The sequence below is a fragment of the Desmodus rotundus genome, chromosome 11 (assembly GCF_022682495.2).
Source record: "Desmodus rotundus isolate HL8 chromosome 11, HLdesRot8A.1, whole genome shotgun sequence".
Classification (NCBI taxonomy): Eukaryota; Metazoa; Chordata; class Mammalia; order Chiroptera; family Phyllostomidae; genus Desmodus; species Desmodus rotundus.
Genome location: NC_071397.1, coordinates 79,775,960 through 79,798,019, shown reverse-complemented (window position 1 = coordinate 79,798,019; position 22,060 = coordinate 79,775,960). Strand labels below are relative to the sequence as shown.

Below are 22,060 nucleotides of genomic sequence, written 5' to 3'. Positions count from 1 at the left end.
AAATGTTAATCTACAAAGGGTTTGGTATAAAACACTATTAAATACAGGCAGGTTGCAATGCACACAAATTTACAAAGGAAATTTTAGATTGCACAGTTATTCTAAAATAAACGAAAAGAGGTGATCAATTTCATAAATATTTATTGAAAATTTTAAAGAAAATATGATGTGGCAAATGCTGATATCTAGTAATATGAAGTTTATAAATTAAAGCAAATTTCATATAACTTTTCACTTACTGAATAAAGCAGCTAGAACTACAAAACTTCAAAATGATTGTGAATAATTTAAAATGCAGATCATACATATATGTATATATATGTGTAGTCTATATATTCTGATGCTAAAATTAGAGTATATTTTCTGGCAAGTTGAATGCATTTTAAAAAATACAATAGGGAAGAATATTTGAAATAACTGTTACTGTTGTCATATGCTGTGGAATAATTATGGGTTAATCAAATAAGAAGTTATCTAGAAAAAACTCAATTCTATTTTAAATACATGCTAAGTAATATTCTCTTTGAAAAGAAATTGCAGCAGATATGGATTTTTCTACTTCCAAAATTATTTTTAAGAAAAAACATACTTTAAGAAAAAATTGGGGGTATTTTGTCTCACACAATTAAAAACAAAACTGAGAAATAAGATAATCTCTTCTCTTCTTCACCTTTGTTTTTATTTTTATTTTTTGTAAGAATCAGTGCAAATCTTTTGGCCACATTTTCTACTTTAAAAAAAATATTTACAAGGGCAAATGAGAAAAGGAATCCCCAGCAAAGGTCTTCAAAATGTTGCCCAGAGCTGTCTATTCTTTCTCAATGTTTCCAGTTTTAGAGGTGGACCAAAAATTTCAAGAAAATGAACAGAACAATAAATAATACATTAATTATATATTCTTTGCATATAATGCTGCATGTGTTACTGCTAATGAGATATTTATTTATTAGCTGATGCCTAACATATGAAATTGCAACAAACATTCAAATGTGATCTGGGTGTCTTCAAGGTTGTACACTTGCCTCCTGTCCCATTTGTGGTGACTGACGTGCTGCTGAGATTAGCTTTCTCCAGTTTGGAGCTCCCCGGAGTATCACCGCCTCCAACAAGAGGATGAGGACTTGCTAGGTCCTGCATTTCCATAGACCTGTTAGAGCCGGAAGCAAAAGAGCCAGAGTTGAAATTTCAGCAATGATATCTTAATACACTACATACATATTCTACTGAGCATGGGTGTGATCTCACAGTAATAAGAACTGAAACCAATAGCTAAGGCTTTATGGTTAACCTGGAGGATAGGCCAGTCCATTAAACATTAATACATAAAGCCTCCACAGTCCTTAAGCCCCATAATTTGTTATTTGTAACCAGATAAAAACTCAGATGTACAGGAAGAAATAAAGATTGGTAGAAAGGTAGATGTTGGCCACATTTTCTTTCTACAGAAGACTATGTTTTATTCTTCTCTTTATTCATGAAATACAGACAAATGAAGCAAAAAAGTTAACACCGTATTGTGTAATTTATAAAATGTTATAGAAGTAATATACATGACAACAGCACAACAATATATATTAAGGTTCTTTCATTTGACATGAGGTGTTACAATAAGCTTAAAAGCAAGTTTAGGATATATTAGGTAATACATACCATTAAATATGAATAAAAATAGAAATAAGAATAACAAAATGTCAAGAGAATAACTGAAACATTTTTTAACATGTGATTAATCTCAAAGAAACCAGGAAAAAAGACAGAACATACATGAAATATAGAAAACACGTAACAAGATAGTACACTCAAACACAATGAATTAATGATTACAATAAATATCAATAGACTAAACACTCCAAAAAAAAGCCAGAGATTGTAATATTGGCTTAGTAACCAAGACACACCTCGTGGGCATCTATCACAGAAGGATCTTAGACATCAGCACACTGTCATGCTGTGGTGGGCTGCCCAGAGCCCAGTCTACAACTAGGAAATTGTTCCTACAGCTGCAGGGTTGTTACCAACCGGCAGCTCTCAGGTGAATTCCTTTCCAAGACTTGCCCTCAACTGAAGAGATTCACTTTACTAGAGATCATGTCCTTTCAGAAAGTAGCCTTCAACAACTGTACTTGAACAACAATAGAAAAAGATATAACACTGGAAAGAGAAAAAAAAAGTAGCCTTCGACTACTGACTAGTCAATGAAAGGCTGTAAAGGCCGCTCCCTACCCTTGGGGTCGCAGGAGTCTAGGGCCCCCATAAGATCAGCTGAGACTTTCGTTGCAATTGCACTGAGGATCAATGTCTCTCAGGCCAATTATGCTTCCTTCGTCTGCCCAAAAGTGAATCCCACGGACAGCACAACCCAGCGAACTCCTGCACCATCTCCCTCTCGGAGCCTGCCTATCGGGAACAGGAACAGTGATAAGACCCAAGTAGGTCCAGGGAAAAGAATAAAAATGATATAACATGTAAATAATAAATGTTTGGGCCATATTAATATCACACAAAATCTCTTGAGAGGAAGAGTATTAGCAGATATAAAGAGAGAAATAAGAAAATGAAAAATAATAATAAATTCTTCAGAAGACATAACAGTCCTAAATGTACATGAACCTAACAGCAAAGGGTATTGTACAGGGTAAAGGGAGTCAAATACATGGTGATGGTGATGGAAGGAGATTTGACTTTGAGTGGTACAAACACAATGCAGTACACAGATGATGTATTATAGAATTGTACACTTGGAACCTATATAATTTTATATATTAACCAATGTCACCCCAACAAGTTTAATTATATACATCTAATATGTATATACAGAAGATCTGAACAACATTGTCACCGATGTTGACATAATTGACAGTTACAGAATGCAATACCCAATGATTATAAAATAAACATTATTTTTCCATGAACATAAATATCCAACAGAAGGACTACATGGTGGGCCATAAAATGAGTATGATTAGATTTAAAAATACTTTTTTAAAGATTTTATTTATTTACTTTTAGAAAGAGGGGAAGGGAGGGAAAAAGAGAGGGAGAGAAACATTAGTGTGCAAGAAATACGTCGATTGGTAGTCTCTCTCATGCTGCCAACTGGGGACCTGGCCTGCACCCCAGGCATGTGCCCTGACTGGGGATTGAACCAGTAACCTTTCAGTTCGCAGGCTGTCAGTCAATCCACTGAGCCACACCAGCCAGGATGAATATCATTAGATTTCAAAGTATATCTTACACAGTGTGATAGCTGACCACAATGACTTCAATTAGAAAACAATGATAAGATATATAAAATAATCCCTAATATTTTAAAATTAAATGCTATACTTCTAAATAATCTATGTGCCAAAGAAGACCTTGAAGTGATTGTAGAAAATATTTAGGACAAAATAATAATGACAACACATCTAACACCTCCCCACTCCTGTACAGTCGACGGATCTTTGACAAAGAAACAAAAGCAATAAAGTGGAACAAATGGTGCAGGAACAAGTGGACAACCACAACAATACACCTGGATATAGACTTATAACCTGCACAAAAACTAATTCCAAACTGATCATACAACCTAAATGTCAAATGCGAAACTACAAAAATTCTAGAAGATAACCTAGGAGAAAACCTCAATAACCTGGGGTATGACTTGGGTTTTTTTTTGGTACAGCACCAAAGATATGATTCCTGAAATAAACTGCTGATAAGCTAGACTTAATTAAAACTAAAGACTTTGACTCTATGGAAGACAATGTCAAGGGGATTAGGAGACAAACCACAGACTACAAGAAACTATTTGCAAAAGACATATCTGATAACGGGCTGCTGTCCAAAATATACAAAGAACTTTTAAAGCTAAGCAACAAGAAAACCCATTTAAAAATGGGCCCAAAACCTCAACAAACACCTTGCCAAAGAAGATATGCAGATGGTAAATAAGCATATAAAGAGATGCTCCACATCACATGTCATCAGGAAAATGCAAGTTCAAACAACGAGATACATCTACTTCACTACCTATTATAATGGCCAAACTTGGAATACTGACAACATCAAATGCTGACAAGGATATGGAACAACAGAAATTCTCATTCATTACTGATGGGAATGCGAAATGGTACAACTACTTTGGAAGGAAGTTTGGCAGTTTCTTACAAAACTAATCATATTTTTATGGCATGATTCAGCAATCATGTTTCTTATGTTTACCCAAATGAGCTGAAAATATCTCCCACCCCCAAAACCTGCACACAGATGTGTACAGCAGCTTTATTTCTAACTTGGAAGCCACCAAGTTGTCCTTAAGTACGTGAATGGATAAATAAACTCTGGTCAACCAGACAATGGGCTGTTATATAGCACTAAAAAGAAATGATCTATTAAGCCATGAAAAGACATGGAGGGACCCTATATGTAAATTGCCAAGTGAAAGAAGCCAATCTGAAAAGGTTAAATACTGCATGATTCCCACTGTAGAATATTTTGGAGAAAGTAAACTAAGAAGAAAATAAAAAAGATCAGTGGTTGTGAAGAGTGGGGACAGAGGAGGAATGAACAGGCAAAGCAGGGAGAATCTTTACAACGTGAAAGAACTCTTTATGATATTTTAATGAAGGATATATGTCAGTACACATTTTTCCAACCCTGTAGAATGTATAACTCTAAGAGTTAACTGTAAGTAAGGTGAACTATGGACTCTGGGCTCTTATGATGTGTCAATGTAGGTTCATACTTCATAGCAAGTGGGTGATGATGATAATGGGGAAAATTATGCATGTGTGGGGCAGGGGTATATGAGAAATCTCTGTCCCATCCTTTCAATTTTGTTGTAAATCTTAAGCTTCTCTAAAAAATAATGTCTTAAAAAACATCAAATCAAAATTTGTGGTATGCAAATAAAGCATGGTTAGTGAGACATTTATATCTTTAAATGCTTGTGTTAAAAAAGGAGAAGGGTTTCAAATCTTAAGAAACTAGTAAGGGAAAAGCAAATTACACCCAAAGTAAGTATAAAAAAGGAAACAATAAAGAGTAGAAATCATTGAAATGGAAAATCTATGAATAATAGAAACAACTGAAATTAAGGACAATCTAACAACAACCAGAGGGGAGGTGGGAGAGGAAATAGGGGGAAGGGGGAAGGGTTTTCAGGAACAACTATAAAGGACTCATGGGCAAAACCAAGGGGTGTGGAAGCACGGGAGGGAGGTAGGGATGGCCGGGGTGGGGGGAGTGATGAGGGGCAAATGCAGACAACTGTAATTGAACAACAATAAAATAATTTTAAAAAATTAAACAAAAAATAAGATAAAATCTGTGTAAAATTCTAAAAAAAAAAAAAATTACAAATCCAGAAGATGATCATAAGAGATACTAAAGATATTTAAAAAGATTGGAGGAGGACCAAAAAAACTGGAATTATCTTCTGGAGGGAGGGCCCCTTGTAGTCCAGGCTTCCCCCTCTGGGTGAGTGTTCCCGGAACCCATCTGTATCAGTGTACCAGCTGGCATTGTTGTCAGAGGCTGTGCTAGGCCACAGGGAATTTTTTTGAAGACTGTTTCAACTTGTTTGACCATTTCATGATGGGTGATTTATGAGTATACCTGCCCACACTGCACTGTTTGCAGTTTTTGACGAAAATGGCATGACCTCCCTGGCCCACCCTTCCTATTCACCTGATCTTGCCCTGAACAACTTCTGTTTTGTTTTAGTTTCCCTGGATGAAAAAAGTCCTCAAAGGGAAATGTTTTGCCGATGTGGAAGAGATGAAACAAAAAATGGCAGAAGCACTAAGAGGCATCAAAACGGACAAGTTCAAAAACTATTTTGAGCAGTGGGAAAAAAGTCTTGACAGGCATATTGCATCAAATAGATAGTACTTGGAAGGTGACTGAAGTTTAAACATGAATGAATACACAATTTTTTATCAATGAATTCCCTTTTTGGGTTGCTCGCATAACAAGGGAGCATTATGAACAACGTTAGGCCAAATAATACAAGTTAGATGAAGTAAGCAAATTTCTTTAAAGACGCAACTTATAAAAATCACCCCCCCAAAATATAGAAAATCTAGTCCTTCATCAATTAAAGAAATTGAATTCATAATTAAACACTTTAAAAAAACCTCCACAGCAAATGGTTTCATTAGTGAATGCTAGCAAACATGTAAGGAAAAATAATAACAATCATTGATAAATTCTTTCACAAAAAAATAGCAGGGAACTTTTTTCACTCCATTTGTACAGACCAGAATAACCCTGATCCAAAACTTGCCAAAGACAATATAAAGAAAAGAAAATTATGGACCTACATTTTTTGTAAACATAGATGAAAAAATTTAACAAGATATTATCAAATTAAAATCTAGTAATGAAAAGGATAATATCTCTTGACCAATTGTGCTTTACCTCAAGAATGCAAATTTGACTTCACATTTGAAAATCAATCAATGTAATCAATGGGGTATAATTTCAGTGGATATAAATAAGCATTTGACAATATTCATCATCCATTCATGACACAAACTCTCAGCAAACTAGGAAAATAAGTTTTATTCTCCTATATCATAAAGACCATTCTTGAAATATCTACAGTTCACATCATATTTAATGATGAAATACTGATTACTTCTCTCTAAGATTATAACCAAGACAAGGATACCTGTTTTTCCTACTTCAGCACAACATTTTACTGGCAATCTTAGCCAATACAAAAAGAAAATAAGTAAGTAAAAGAGGTAAAGTTTAGAAAGAAAGAGCCCTGGCTGGGGTAGCACAGTGGACTGAGCACCAGGCTGTGAACCAAAGGGTCACTGGCTCAATTCCTAGTCAGGGCACGTGCCTGGGTTGCAGGCCAGGTCCCCAGTATGGGACACGCTAGAGGCAACCACGCATTGATGTTTCCCTCCCTCTCTTTCTCCTTCCCTTCCCCCTGTCTAAAAATAAAAATAACTAAAATCTTAAAAAAAGAAAAAATTGTTAATTCACAGATACCATAATTATGTAAAAAATTCTGAGAAATCTATTTAAAAATACTAATAAAACCAATGAGTGAATTTACCAGTTATAGGTACAGGGACCTTGCCAGTACTGATTAAAAACATGAACCAAAAATACCATAAGACTTCAGTCAGTGTCTCACCAGTTCAAGTACTGAAATAGCTGAGACAGTGTTTGCTCTGGAGTTTGGAGGTTGGGCTATTCATAGTCCCACTCTGGCTTAATGAGTTGATATTTCTTATAATTGAGAACCTTTAGGGCACTGATATCCATTATTGCTATGAACTATACAGCAAGAATATTCTTGTGCTTTCTTTTGTTTATTTTGTAATTATTTCTGAAATTTCAGATTCTTAAGTCTAGTTTATACAAAATATGATACACAAAATATAAAATTTACCTTAGAGTTCCAGAGCAGAAAATGATTAATGGGTCCTGGTTTTTCCTAGTACAATCTGTATTGTATAACACATTCTATATTAATATTAAAATGTAACATTAATATTATCTGCTTTAGTCTTTACAATGACACATTGATATGCATATTATTTTCCATATTTTATAGATGAAGAAAGTGAAGCTAAAAAAGGATACATAGATCATGTAAGTAAAAAGACTAGCACCAGAATTTGACCTCAGGTCTTGCTGATGCCTGAGCTCAGGTTTTTTCTGTCACACATTGTATGTTTCCTATTTTTTAGAAAGTGACTTTAGGCCCAGGCCTGGCAGATCAGTTGGTGAGAGTGTCATCCTGATACACAGAGATTGAGGTTTTGATCCCTGGTCAGGGCCCATAAAAGAATCCACCACTGAATGCATATATAAATGCAATGAGTCCATGTTTCTCTCTCTCCCTTCCTCTCTGTCTCTCTAAAATCAATCAATAAAAAAACCTTTCAAAAGGGGGCTTTAATTCTTTCACTCTACGAAACCACAATCAGGAATGCACATCCTGCAATTTAAAATTCTGAATGGTTGTCAAAAATTACTAAATTCAATATAAGCATTTACTCTTCCAAATCTATACTAGTTGTTACCATATGTAAAGGTGACCCTCTTTTCCTCCCAAGATTTCTATTTCAGCCCCCTTAGAACCCTGATTTTCAACCAGTGTGTTGCAAGAATCTTTTTTTTTTGCTTCTTTATCCATTCTTTTTTTTTTTTAATTTTTATTGTTATTCAATTACAGATGTATGCCTTTTCTCCCCATCCCTCCACCCCAGAATGCTTAAAGCATGCAATACCTGACTGTTTAGTCAGGCACACTGACCTCTTTTCCCTTAGATTGTCAAATTAAAAAAATGACAACAGCTGATACAAAATAGCTGTTCATTGTGAATGAATCAAAATTACACATATTTTTTTTGTCAGCTTGGCAAAAAGTACATTTTTTGAGGTGTCGCAGAAGTTTAGTAGTTTATGCGAGCCGTGGGATGAATAAGGTTGAAAATCACTGCCTTAGAGTGGTCCTCGTGTTGTGAGGCCATTTGGATACTAGCATCTATCCGGACAATACAAAACCTGAACTTATCCGTAAACACAAAGCTTATTAAAATATAGAAACTAAGAAAGAATGGCAAGTGACATGCAACTAGTTTCTTCATTCTTTTCTGCAATTCTTCTGTAGCACAGATGGAATTTATTTCTAACAAACTGAAATATTGTCTTCAAACCCAAGGAAGAGCAATTTTACATTTGTGCATTTTAGAGACCACCCTAACTTGGAAACAAAGATTCCTTCTGCACAAATGCTGACAGTGAGTCACTGCCTGTTTATGTACAGGCTGAGATTCCAACAGTTCTTCGTGACCCAAGAAATGCAGAAGCACCCTAGACTTTCAACTACACTTGCTCTCATGCCAGCTTTCCTCTTTGCATAACGTGGACGGTATGTGTGCATGCCACTGCGCCCCGTGTTCTCAGAGTCCATCTCACTTAATCAGCCAATTTTCAATTTGACCCTTCTTTGCTTAAACTGCTTTTTCTATAGGTAATATATGCCTTCATTCTCCTTAGCTGAAAAGCAGGAATAACAACATCAGCGTCTACTTAGAGTATGAGCACCCTTATGGCAGGGATTATTTTCAATTGTGTTTATTGCTTTTTTCTCTACACTTGGAATTGTACAGGGTACTTCCTGGGTACTAATAAATGAGTAATAAAAAGGAATAAGGAAATGTAGATGAAGTGCCCTGAGTTACTTGGCATCAAATGTAGTCTGCGCTGCTTCTGTAGCAGAGGTGAAATTGATTTCTAACAAACTGAAACATCCTCCTCAAAACCAAGGAAGAGCAAGCTTTACATTTGTGCACGGAGAGAGTTCTAGGAATGTGTGACGTATCTGCAGAGAGCTTTCAGACCAGTGGGAGAACAAGGGGATAGGTGCAGAGAGACAAGGATCATGTCTCTGATACAAACGTGTGCAGAACTTGTCATATCTGAATGTGCAACGTCAGATCTCCCAAATGAGTGAGGTAGGTAGGTGTACTCGGGAGAGTGGGGGGAGGGAAGGAAGGTGTTCTGTAGAGGTATAGAAAGCCATTGGGGAAGAAAAAAAATAAGATGACTTGGTCAACTTCAATCAGATGATAGTTATAGGCATGTCACTACTGAGTACTGGTTCTCACTCTCTGGAAAAAGCACTGGCCTTTTAAAAACATCAGGTGGCAATGCCAGGCCCTCTTAGTCCAACACATTTCAGAGCAGGATCCAAGAAACTCCTGTCATCGCTGCAGACCTGAGCCAGTTTTCTCCTCTGGCAATAAGGCTGGGAAATGCGGATCTTCTCTACTGCACAGTGTCTCTGTGATAGGTAGACAGACGGCCTCAGGAAGAGGCCCTCAGCAGACCATTTCACCAAATATGGTTAGAACTGGGTTCTGCCACAGAGAAAGGAAATGTGGGAGAAGGAAGACCCCTGACAAAAAAGATCAGGGAAGTGGACCGTGCGATTTGCCAGTGACCTCACGCCTGTCCCCGAAGCTAGCATGAATGCTTGCACTGCAAGTGACCCGTTTGCCAGGGTGACCTCAGGTCATGGAGGAATCCCAAATAAAGCCATGAACACACTGTTCTTTGGACGCTTTCATCGTCCTTCTCTTCCAGGGTTTACAACTCTAGACTTGAGACGTGCAGCTCCAGCCCTTTCTTCACTATAATTCAAACAAATTATTCAGATAAAACATGATCTTCCCACCCAAGAAATATGAGGAAGTATTTTTGAAAAACAGAAGCATTTCTCTAAATTTAGGTTATAGAAGCACCCCTTAATTTGAAAACAAAGAAAAAAAATCCAATAAATTCTACAAGCATTATTTGAATGATACAGGTCTCAAGATTCTGTTCAATTAGTTATACCATGTTTAACAAAGCAGGAAATTACTTCCCTGTAGGAAGCAGTAGAGCAAGGTTATGGCCACATTCAAAACATCTAATGTCATTGATTACACCAAGAAGTATAGTGACTTTTTTTCTAAGAATGTCAATAAGGATTAGACATTTTACTGGAAGAATGAATGAAGATTTTTAAATTTGAGAATTTTAATCTAAAAGGGCAAAGCATTGACATAATGGGAAAAAATAGAGATGGTTCCTTATTCAAGTGATGAAATTTCAGGATCTAAAGGGACATTCAATGTCCTCACATAGCACCATGTTGTGCTTGAGGCTGTGGATGCAGCGTTAAGAGCCTGTCCTGCAGACTCTGTAGACTCAAACCTGGGCTTTACACTCCACCTCTGCCATTTATTAATCACTGGACCTCAGGCTCAACAGAAGGGATGATAATACATACTGGGGGAGGGCTACTCTATGAATTACATAAGATTGAACACAAATTGCACAGAATTTGGCATATACTGTATCTTAATAAATGTTAGCTATTACTATAATCACCTCTGCAACATTGTCAATAAATGCCTGGTTTGTCAGTTTGGAAACTTGCAGTTTCAAGAAAATAACTTTCTTAAGAGGCAGCCCCCTTCACTTTTATATCATGCAATATTAGGATGTTTTTGGTATATTGTTTCCATAGAAATTTAGTCCTATAAGCAATGCAATGAATTGACACAAGTCAAGTCTAAACCTTCTTTTACATAACTGCTCTTCAAACATCAAAGAACCTTTCTCTTCCTAGTTAAGCATCTTCAGCTCACTTAGGCCACTTCAAACCACTTTATCTGCCTAGTGTTTTCTTCTGAGGAACTCTATACTTCTTCTTAAACTGTGAGACCCATAGTCTTACAGTGATGGTACCAACTATTGCAGGGGTTTTATAACTCTCAGTGTGGACACATCATTGTAGCCCGAAGAGTACATTAACATTGCTAGCACATACTTTAGAGTACTAACATGTACTGAAACCCAGTCAAGCAAACCCCTAAGTCTCTGTTCCCTGTGAAGCTTTAGAGCCCTGTGCCCTCACAGCTACTACACACTGCAAATGGCACATGGAAGCCAAGTGAACAGCTTTTCATGTGTTCCTCCTAAATACCATTTTGTTGAACTAAGTCCATTATTCCAGCTTGTCCTGTTAGGATTCTGGTTCTACTGTTCAATATACTCTTTCCCTGTGTCATGACACCCACAAATTTTCTTGTTGTACCGTCAATGTCAAATCATAATAGACATGGTGAATAGGCCGATGTCAAGGTCACGTCTTGAAGAGGGTACTAGAGGTATATCTCAAGATTTGTACCAGGTACTTGGGAATAGTTATTGAGCTGACAGTGGTGCTATCAATCAGTCTCTAGTTTTCTCTTTTCCTTGTAAGTACATCAAGAGCCTTTGACACACACTGCGTTGAATTCCATATGTACTAAGTTTAACACATACCCTTTTCCTCTTTTCTAGTATTGCTGTCACAAAAGACTATGAGGCTATTCCTTTTGCTCAGAAAATTTATGCTGAATTCTCAAGATCAGAGCCCTTTTTATAATTAGTTGCATTTAATTACTTAAGAATATAATTTAAAAATCAGCAATCTTAAAGAAGTTCACTGGTCTGTGGTATTATGTCATATTAAAAAACAAAAGTATGTGTGAGGGGCAGTCTAGTCCAAGATGACAACCTAAGAGGATTCTGAATGTATCCCTTCCCTTGAGTACACTGAATATGTACATACATCTAAATCAATTCCTCCTGAGAAACAATGTGTCTATGTGATAGGTAGACAGACGGTCTCAGCAAGAGGCCCTCACCAGACTATTTCACCAAATATGATTAGAACTGGGTTCTGCCACAGAGAAAAGGCAATGTGGGAGAGGGGATACCCCTAACAATAAAGATCAGGGAAGTGGACCATGCAAATTTCTAGTGACCTCATGCCTGAATATTTTTTGCACAAGTAAGAGAGAAGGACCACATAGCGAAGGTTGGGGAACTGTGTGAGCTCTTTGAGAATGGTGGGGTCTCTTTAAAATTAAAAGTCCTGTTGACTGCCAGTTTAAGTTCTGTTTCCACATAGATAGTGAAGGCTGGAACTCTGTCGAGGACCTCTAAAAATCTGCAGTGTGTTCTCTGCCTCACCACCCTGAGCCTGTTTTGGTCCCAGAGAGCCAAACGGTTTTGGTCCCAGGACACCAACAAATGTGTGCCCGAGGCTGTTTTAGTCCTAGGACCCCAGTAAACAAGCACATTAGGCCATCCCACTCCAGGTCCATTCCAGTCTCACTGGGACTGCCAGGGCACCCTGGAGCCCCATGTCTCAGGCTGCCTCAGCCTGTGCCTGCTGAAGTTCCAACCAGTCAGCCCCTCAGGCAGCCCAGGCACCACAGAGGCTTGCTCTGGCTCCAGCTGGCATGCCAAAACCAGATGGCACACACAGTCTACACAGAGGTCGCTTCTATAAAAGGCCACTTTTGCATGATTAGGAGAGATGGCTGTTTAATTTAATTTATGGACACAAACAAAGTAAAAAAATAAGAAGACAGAGGAATATGTGTGTATTTCAAATGAAAGAACAAGAAAAACACACCTCAACTCCCTAAAGAAACAGATCATTTGCATGATAAAGAATTTAAGGTAACAGTGATAAAAATGCTTACCAAACTTGACAATAGAATAGAAGAAGTCAGGCAGAACATCAACAAAGAGTTAGAAAATATTATAAATAAGCAATCATAGCTCAAAAATACAAAAACTAAAATAAAAAAACACAAGAGAATCAACAATCAATGATTGTTGACTAACCAATCAATGATTAGTGATTAGGCCACACAGAAAAATAAATCATCTACCTAAAAGACAGAATAGTGGGAATCACCCAATCAGAACAATGAAACAAAAAGGTATTTTAAAAAAATGAGGACAAGCCTTGACCAGTGTGGCTCAGTTGGTTGGGTGTCATCATGCAGAGCAAAAGGTCACTGATTTGATTCTCAGGTAGGGTACATGCCTGGGGTACAGGTTTGGTCCCTTGTTGGAGTGCACTAGAGAGGCAACCAATTGGTGTTTCTCTCTCACGTTGATTTTTCTCTCCCTGTCTTTCTCATTCCCTTCCTCTCCCTCTAAAAATAAATGGATAAAATCTTCTAAAAGATGAGGATAGTGTAAGGGATCCCTGACACAACATCAAGCATACTAATATTCATATTAGAGGAATCCCAAAGGGAGAGGAGAGAGACTAAGGACAGAATGTTATTTGAAGAAATAATGGCTGAAAACTTTCTACCCTGGGAAGGAAACAGACATCCAGGTCCAGGAAGCACAGAGAGTTCCAAACAAGGTGAACCCAAAGAGACTCACACCAAGGCATACCGTAATCAAACTGACATAATTTAAAGATAAAGAGAGAATCTTGAAGGTGACAGCAGGTAAACAACTGGTCACATACAAGGGAAAACCCCAACAAACTATCAGCTGATTTCTCACCAGAAAATTTATTGACTAGGAGTGGCAGAACATATTTCAAGAAAGGAATCTGTAACCTAGAATACTCTATCCAGCAAGGATGCTATTCAGAATTGAGGGAGAAAGAGTCTCCCACATAGTAAAAACTAGAGAAGTTCCTCACCATTAAACTGATTTTACAAGAAACATTAAAGGATCTTCTTCAGGCAGAAAACAAAAGCTTATAACTGGAAATAAAAAAAATATGTGAAAAAATCTTACTGGAAAAGGCAAATATATAATAAGCAGTGAATTAGACACTTAAGAAGCTAATATGAAGGTTAGAAGACAAAAGTAGTAAAATCAACTTAACTAAGGTAAGTAGTTAGGGAATACACAAAACAAAAAAATCTAAAGCATATGTCAAAAAGTGTGGAGGGGGAGCAAAAATGTAGTGCTTTAGAACAAATGTTTTTGAATTTAAAATGCCTAACAGCTAAACATATACTGCTATAGATATAAATCAATATATATCAACCTCATGGTACCCATAAACCAAAACCTGCAAAAGATCCACAAAAACTGAAGATAAATGAATACAAACAAAGCACTGAAGAAAACCAGCAAACCAAAAGTGAAGAGATTTTTTAAAAGCAACAGAAAACTACCAAAATCATCAAAAATAATTCACAGAAAAGAGCAAATCTCTCAGTGATTACTTTAAACATAAATAAATGGACTAAATGATCCAACCAAAAGACATAGGGTGACAAAATGGATTAAAATAAAGAAAAGGAAAAAAAAACAAGACCCATCTACCTACTGTGTCCACAAGACTCACTTCAGATCAAAGGACAGACACATGCCAATAATGAAGATATGGAAAAGATATTCCACACAAATAAAAATGAAAAGAAAGCTGGGGCAGCAATACTCATATCTGACAAAATGGACTTTAAAACAAAGACTGCAAAAATGGACAAAGAAAGGCATTAAATAATAATCAAAGGGTCAAAAGACATAATATTCATAATTACTTATGCATCCAACATAGGAGGACCTAAGTATATAAAGCAAATATTAATATTAACAGACATAAAGAGAAAAATTGACATTATCACAACAATAGTAGGAGACTTTAATACACACATACACTAATGGATAGAAAATCCAGACAAAAAATTCAACAAGGAAACAATGGCTTTAGATATCACATGAAAAGATGCTCGACATCATTAATCATCAAGGAAATGCAAATCAAGACCACAATGAGATATGTCAGAATGGCTAATACCAAAAAGCCAACAACAAACCAGTGCTGGTAAGAATGTGGAGAAAGGGGAACCCTTGTGCACTGTTGGTGTGATTGTAAATTGGTGCAGCCACTATGGAAGACAGCATGGAGGTTCATCAAACATTTAAAAACAGGACTACTGTATGACCCAGAAATTCCACTTCTGGCTATTTATCAGAAGAAAACAAAACACTAATTCAAAAATATATATGCACCCTTATGTTCACTGCAGCATTATTTACAATAGGCAGGATATGAAAGCAACATGGGTGTCCGTCCGCAGATGCATAGATAAAGAGAAGTGGTGCACATCTGCAGTGGAATACCACTCAGCCGTAAAAGAAAAAGAATGAAGTCTCACCATCTGCAACAGTGTGGCTGGACCTAGAGGGTACTGTGCTGAGTGAAATAAGTCAGACAGAAAAAGACAAATACCGTATGATTTCTCTTATATGTAGAATCTACAAAAAGAAAACAAAACAGAAACAGACTCAATGATGCAGAAAATGAACTGATGGTTGCCCAAGGGGTGCAAGGTGGGGGATGGATGGGCAAAAAATGTGAAGGGGGATAAGAGGGACCAAGTTCTAGTTACAAATAAATAAACCACAGGCCTGTAGTGTACAGCAGACAGAACAGAGTCAATAATGTAATAGTAACTTTGCCTGGTGATAGGTGGTTAATAGACATATTGTGTTGTTCATTCACATCACAAGGTACATAAATGTTTTTTTAAATTAATTTATTTATTTTTATTCAGTTACAATTGTCTGCATTTTCTCCCCTTCCCTCCACCCCACCCCAGCCAGTCCCACCTCCCCCCCACCTCTACCCTCCCCCTTGATTTTGTCCTTGTGTCCTTTATAGTAGCTCCTATAGACCCCTCTCCCCACTATCCCCTCCCCACTCCCCTGTGGGTACATTTACACAATGGAATTCTACGCAGTAGAGAGAAAGAAGGAGCTTATACCCTTTGCAATGGCATGGATGGAACTGGAGAGCATTATGCTAAGTGAAATAAGGTACATAAAAGTTGAATCACTATGTTGTACACCTGAAACTAACACGATATTGTATGCCAAATATGCTCTAATAACTTTTTTAAAGAAAAAAATTATTTTAAAAACAAATTTCATGATACATGTGTGCTTTATATTAGGTAACAATATGGATTTGGAATCACAAACCTGAATAAAAATCCATGATCTACTACCTGGAAAAAGTTAATGGGTTTGTGTGTAGATGGTTTTCCAAATATCTTCTCAGTTTACAGAGCTCACTAAATAACCCTGAGAGTCTTCCATAGACAGGCATTCTTTACTCCGTTCCTTTCTATGCCAAGACATTCTGTATCTTTACGAGGTTACTCAACCCATTCACTTTCAGCGCAAGGAAGTTAGCAACTGCCACAAGGGATCAGAATGTGAAATGTGATGAGACAGCCCTGTGATAAGTGCCTGACCTTAGCAAACAAAAATAAACCCTCCAAGAATAAGATGAAATAAATGCACTGATCTACAACATAGAGTATTGTGTGGCTCTTAAAGCAATTAAAGTTCCACTCCGCAGGAAGCTGTGGTTGAGGCCGTGTGCGATTCATGAACAGCAATGCCAGAAGACATCAGGGAACTCCCCCCTTGCCCCATCCTTATGACACTATAACATGATAGTCTCCATTAAAAAAAAAAGTCAGCCAGCCATCTTAGTGATAGGAACCTGGGGCCCACTTCTCATCTGGCGTAATACTTCACGGAGCAGGTCCAAACAATGCAGGGCCCTTGACATCAGCAGGAGCTCAGCACTATGATCCCTGCCAAAGCGCAACATGAGAAATGGGGCTGGTATAAATATTCATTGGGAAGTTACGGCCAACCTCCTTGCACTGTGTGTTTAGTGCAACTCAAAACTGCTCCACCTGGTCCCTTCTGGCTCCCTCATGTCTACCAGGGGCTGGCAGCTGGAAGGCAGGCTGAGCCTTAGAAGTCTTTTAATTTGCTGTCGCACCAGAGGGGCAGGCGGGAGGGATGACAATGCACACACTGGGATTCAATTACAGGACTGTCTTTTTCCCAGGTGGGAGGCAACACTGACTACAGAGAATTCAATGCTTCTGTCTCTTCAGGTCCCTTAGGAAATGATTGGTGGCTTGCAAATGCTGGCTGGGGGTGCGGCATACGGCACTATGGTTGCCCCTCATGACAAAGGTCTTGGCAAAAAAATACCAAGCAATCTGAATATTTTGTTAGGCTCACACGCCATCTTTTAGTTTTCTCTAGTTTTCTCAAGTAAAATCATTCTGTAACTTCTGCCTGGAAAATGTGAACGACTGCCCACAAGTTCTGAAATTTTGCTGTTTAGCCTATAAAATGTAGGACGAAAGTTTTGAGACCACTGTCACATGAAACTCTTTGAATTAAATATTGCAAAAACTTAGAAGTGTTCCAGCCATTATCATTTAAGTGGGACATACAATGTTCTGAGTTTAAAGCATTTGAACAGCTCCTAAAAGCTTGACAAAAGTACCTGCAATGTAATTATTTACAATAAAATGGTATAATGTCATTAATTTTAAGGACACTAATCTCAATCTGTTGTAATTTGTCGGTGCCAGAAGGGGATGGTGTGCTTCATATTCTACCTGCTACAAGGCAAGACTGACTCAGTATAAGAGCAAGGCTGCGCGCAGGATGGTCAAGTAGCATTAACTGGATCATCTCTATGAGTAGTTACTGTGCTAATAATTACAAAAAATTCTATTTTTGGACCCCAAATAACTGGTTTTTGATGCCTCAGTGGTATATAACAGTTAAGATCTCTTCTAAACATACACATCTAAAATATAAATGAAGTTATTTTCTTTAAAATATTTCTGAAATCTACCTTCTCTGTGGATTCTATGCTACATAGATAGCTTTCTTTTTCTCCCTTTAAGGGATGAGAACTCAGAGAGAGCTGGAGAAATTGCCCAAGCTCATAGAACTGGTGTTCGCCAGAAGGGCTTTCATCAGAACCAGATTAGCAGCCACTGACTAGAATTTGAATCATTTAATTGATGATTGTAAAAAAATATCCATTCCTCTTACTACTTTTCCCTCCTAGCTGCTATCTTACCATTATTCTTCCTTACAAAACCCAGAACCCTTATCTCCACTTCAGTCAATATCCTTGAGGTCTACAGTCACCTTCTATTTACTAATCTAATTGGAATGCTTTTTTGTTTTTTGTTTTTCTTTAACTCTTACTTTGACTCTCCTTAACATCTGAAAATTGTAATGACTTCTCCTAGACTCACTTAGTATTCTGTAGTGGCCCTTGGTACCTGGTGATGCATTCTCCATCTTTCATTACCTTTTACCTAGAGAATCTTGATTTTTGTTCATGTATTCATGTCTTGTCAAGAAAGTTCAGCATCTCAGAGAAAGCTGAAGCCACCTTCGGCTCTGGGAGGTGGAGGCCTAGCTCCTCTCCCCAAGTTAATGACTATTTCAGGACTCAAACAGGTAATCATATTGGTGCCAATGGGGCACAAGAAGGACTTGGCTGGTGACTAGTGATAAGTTCTTCAGTTTTTTTAGGAGAGATTCCAGATCCAAACTGCTTCTTCAGATGGATGTGAATGAGGGACAAGGTAGCCCTGGTTTCTACAACATCATTCTATTACCAGAGAAGAAACAGACTCGGGGCAAATCCAAAACTGTGGATGGCAGAGCAAAAGGAGACAAAGGAAACTGGTTTCTTGATGAAGTTATTGAGCTCCCAGATCAACCATTCTCCATGCCCTCCTACCTCTGGAATTCCAGTTATGTGAACCAATAAATTACCTTATTGTTTAAAGCCAAGTGAGTCAGCTTCTCTATTACTTGCACTTGAAACCATTTTGACTGATACAACGACTCTTTCCTGGTTTCTTGACGTCACATCTGGCCGTTAATTTTCGGTCTCCTTTGTGTGTTATTCTTGTCCTCTTAACCTTTTGATGTCCGTGATCTGCAGCCTCAGCCTCATCTCATTACACTCAAGTAAGCACCCTTCTGGGAAATTTCCCCGTGGATTATGCCCTCAACAACTGTTTATTGTTGACAAGTTCAAAATCCATTCCTCCTCATTCCTCATGTCTCTTTTAATTAGCAGATCTTAACTACAATTCTATATTATTCAGATCCACAAAATGTTTTCACAGACACTTCTAACATTCTAAGTCCACAGCAAAACTCATCACCTTTCCTTTCATGCCCACTCATACTTCTGTCTCTAACTAGACCATGAAGTTGGTCACTCACATCAGGACTCTAGGTGATGTTCTCAAGCCCTTGATCTTAACGGGGTTCATCAAGTTCTCTCAGTGCTTCTGCCTACATAAATTCCAAAATATCCACTCCTTGTCATCCTCACCACTATTTCAATTAAGTCTTCATAATTCTTCCTAAACATTTTCTGCCTGCTTACTTATCACACACAATCTTAACAGCTTATTCTTTTCTAAGTGCATACCAACAAGCGGATGCTCTATATTTGTACCTCAATGAATGAACAAATAGTTTTCTGATTTTTCTTTTGTCTTTTCTGCAAATCCTTCTCCAGACAATCATCAGAATATATTTCTCAAATGTAACTATAGCTATTTCACTCCCTTTCTTAAATCAGCTCCCATACATGGGGGAAAAATTCTACAGTTGTTATAAAGTTCAATATTTAACAAACATTTACTACATATCAGATTCTGGGATTCTGGGCTAAGGGCTTTGGAAGAGTGACTTATGATCTTCTTCTTTTAAAAGGCATATAATTCAGGAAAGAGTTGGTAAATGACCATAGCCACGGGAAACTATAGGTATCCTCAAACCACTCTGATTCCAAGAACCTGCATATATTTTTATTCTGAGCTACAATATGCTCATGCCATTTTTATGTTCCATTCATCTACACTTATACTAGACATATCTTAATATGAACTTACATTAATGCATGACAATTCCAAAAACACATGATTCACTAATTGACATTTAGAGGTACAGAGCTACTTTTCAAAAGCTTCCTTAAATTCAAAATTTAAATAATATATTTACATAAATGCACACAGTGATTTGCTAGTCTTGGTTCTACTTAAGAAATTACCTCTAAAATATCATGTTATTTAAAATTCAGAAATCACTCAAATTTGTTCATATTTTCTTCAAAGTCTTTTTCTGAAGAAAGGAATATGTGAATGCCACCATGTAGCAGTATTTATTTATTTAGTTGACAAATATTGGGGTGCCTAGGCCCTTAGTTTTCCTTTACGAACAAAAGGAACAAAATTTTTCTTGTTTTGTGGAGCTTACCTTCCCATGTGGGTGGTAGAAGAAAATATACATTCTCTTGTATTTTAACCAGCACTCACAGTGAAATATTTTGCAATGGTTATCTCATCTATTTATGAGACTGTCTACAATGCAGTTAGAATCTGGGTGCTATAGATGAAAAACACCAACAGAGTCCATAGGGGAGGTGGCCAGTCACACAGGTGCAACTTCTGCCAGCCATAAATTATTAGCAGGATTTAGACAGATGGAGGTGAGAGGGCAGGGTGTTCTGGAGAGGGGATAACTTGAGCCCCGGAACACAAGATGGAATGAGCATAGCTTGGCATGGGGAGTGGGAAGAACAGGCTGGCCAGAGTGGAGAATGTGTGTTGAGGAATAGGAAATAGCTTGATCGCTGGAGTAGCTTGAGCTTTTTGAAAGCCAGACAGTGGAATCTCACAGGGATGTAAGGCAACTAGTGTGTCATTGTAGGAGATTAGCTAATTTGCATTAGTATGGTTTGGAAAGAGGGAGAATTTATTGATATATGCTGGTTAGGAAGCTAATGCAACAATTTGGACAGGGGGTTGAAGAGTTTTTGACTAAGCTGGTGATGACAGGATTGAAAACAAGAAAAAGATATCAAGCATATTCTGGCTGAAAAATTACTACTTGATCAGATATTTAAGCCGTAAGTGCACCTATTCATATGCATTGAGCACCGAAATCTGAGTCACTCACATTTACCGAGCAGCTGACATATTTAGTGAGCACCTCCTTGGTAACTGCCATTGTGCCGCTTACTAGACATAGGTAAAAATGCCATGGCCTCCACCCTCTGGGACAGTGGACATGGACAGCATAGATGAGAAGTGAACTTTGCTGCGTGTGTGTGTGTGCAGGGACAAAGAGGCTTCAAAACTGAGTTCTGACGAGTTGGTGATACATTCCAGAATGTGGGAGGACAGGTTCATTCAAAGGCACAGAGGTGGGATACAGCACATTGTGCTCAGGGACATGCAAATAGTTAAGTATTTCTGCATCACTGAGGAGGGGAGCAGGTGGTATACAGCCCAGGGCTCCTTGGGTTATGCTGAGGACTTGGAATTGTAGGCTGCAGGCAGGGAGGAGCAAAGAGAGAGCTGGAAACCATAAAGCAACATGGTCACACTTGCATGTTAGAAAAGTGTGTGATCACGTGAATGAAGGAGGGGAGACAGCAGTCCAGGAGGCAACATGGGAGAAACTGACATGCTGAGGTAGGAGACGGGCAGAGACCACACCAGAGCATGGTGGGGACAATGGACTGTCAGATGTAGGAACTGACATGAAGAGAAGGAAATTCAGAGACAGTTAAGGTTTTGAAGGCAGTGGTTGGGAGAAAGATGGAACAAAAGGGAGATACTGTTTTCAGTGAAAGATGAATGATGGGTTGCTTAGAAGGAATGACTTCCAAGGAAGCAGAGTATTACGATTTCAGTGCAGTTCAGGTGGTCATGCTCTTTAACTTCTTAGGTCTGCTTGCTTTGTATTCTTAATTAGCTTTGAGATTTGCCCACAGATATCCAATGTTTCGTCACGTAATGACGGAACACCTACCCGTGCCAGGCACTGTCCCAGGCTCTGATTAGTAGTAGCAGGGATTATTTCATGTTCAGTGTGT

General features: G+C 38.0%; 1 protein-coding gene across 13 annotated transcripts in view; it reads right to left on the bottom strand.

Moving 5' to 3' along the window:
- Positions 1–22,060, bottom strand: part of EYA4 (EYA transcriptional coactivator and phosphatase 4) — a 251,129-nt gene that overhangs the window by 60,439 nt on the left and 168,630 nt on the right. For all 13 annotated transcript variants that reach the window (XR_011650524.1, XR_011650525.1, XM_045188797.3 and 10 more), the window contains exon 4: positions 1,023–1,147. Coding sequence is in view for 11 of the 13 variants with exons in the window: in XM_045188797.3 (XP_045044732.1) it covers positions 1,023–1,147 (125 nt within the window). In the remaining 2 variants the exon portion in view is untranslated. The remainder of the gene's footprint in view (positions 1–1,022; positions 1,148–22,060) is intronic.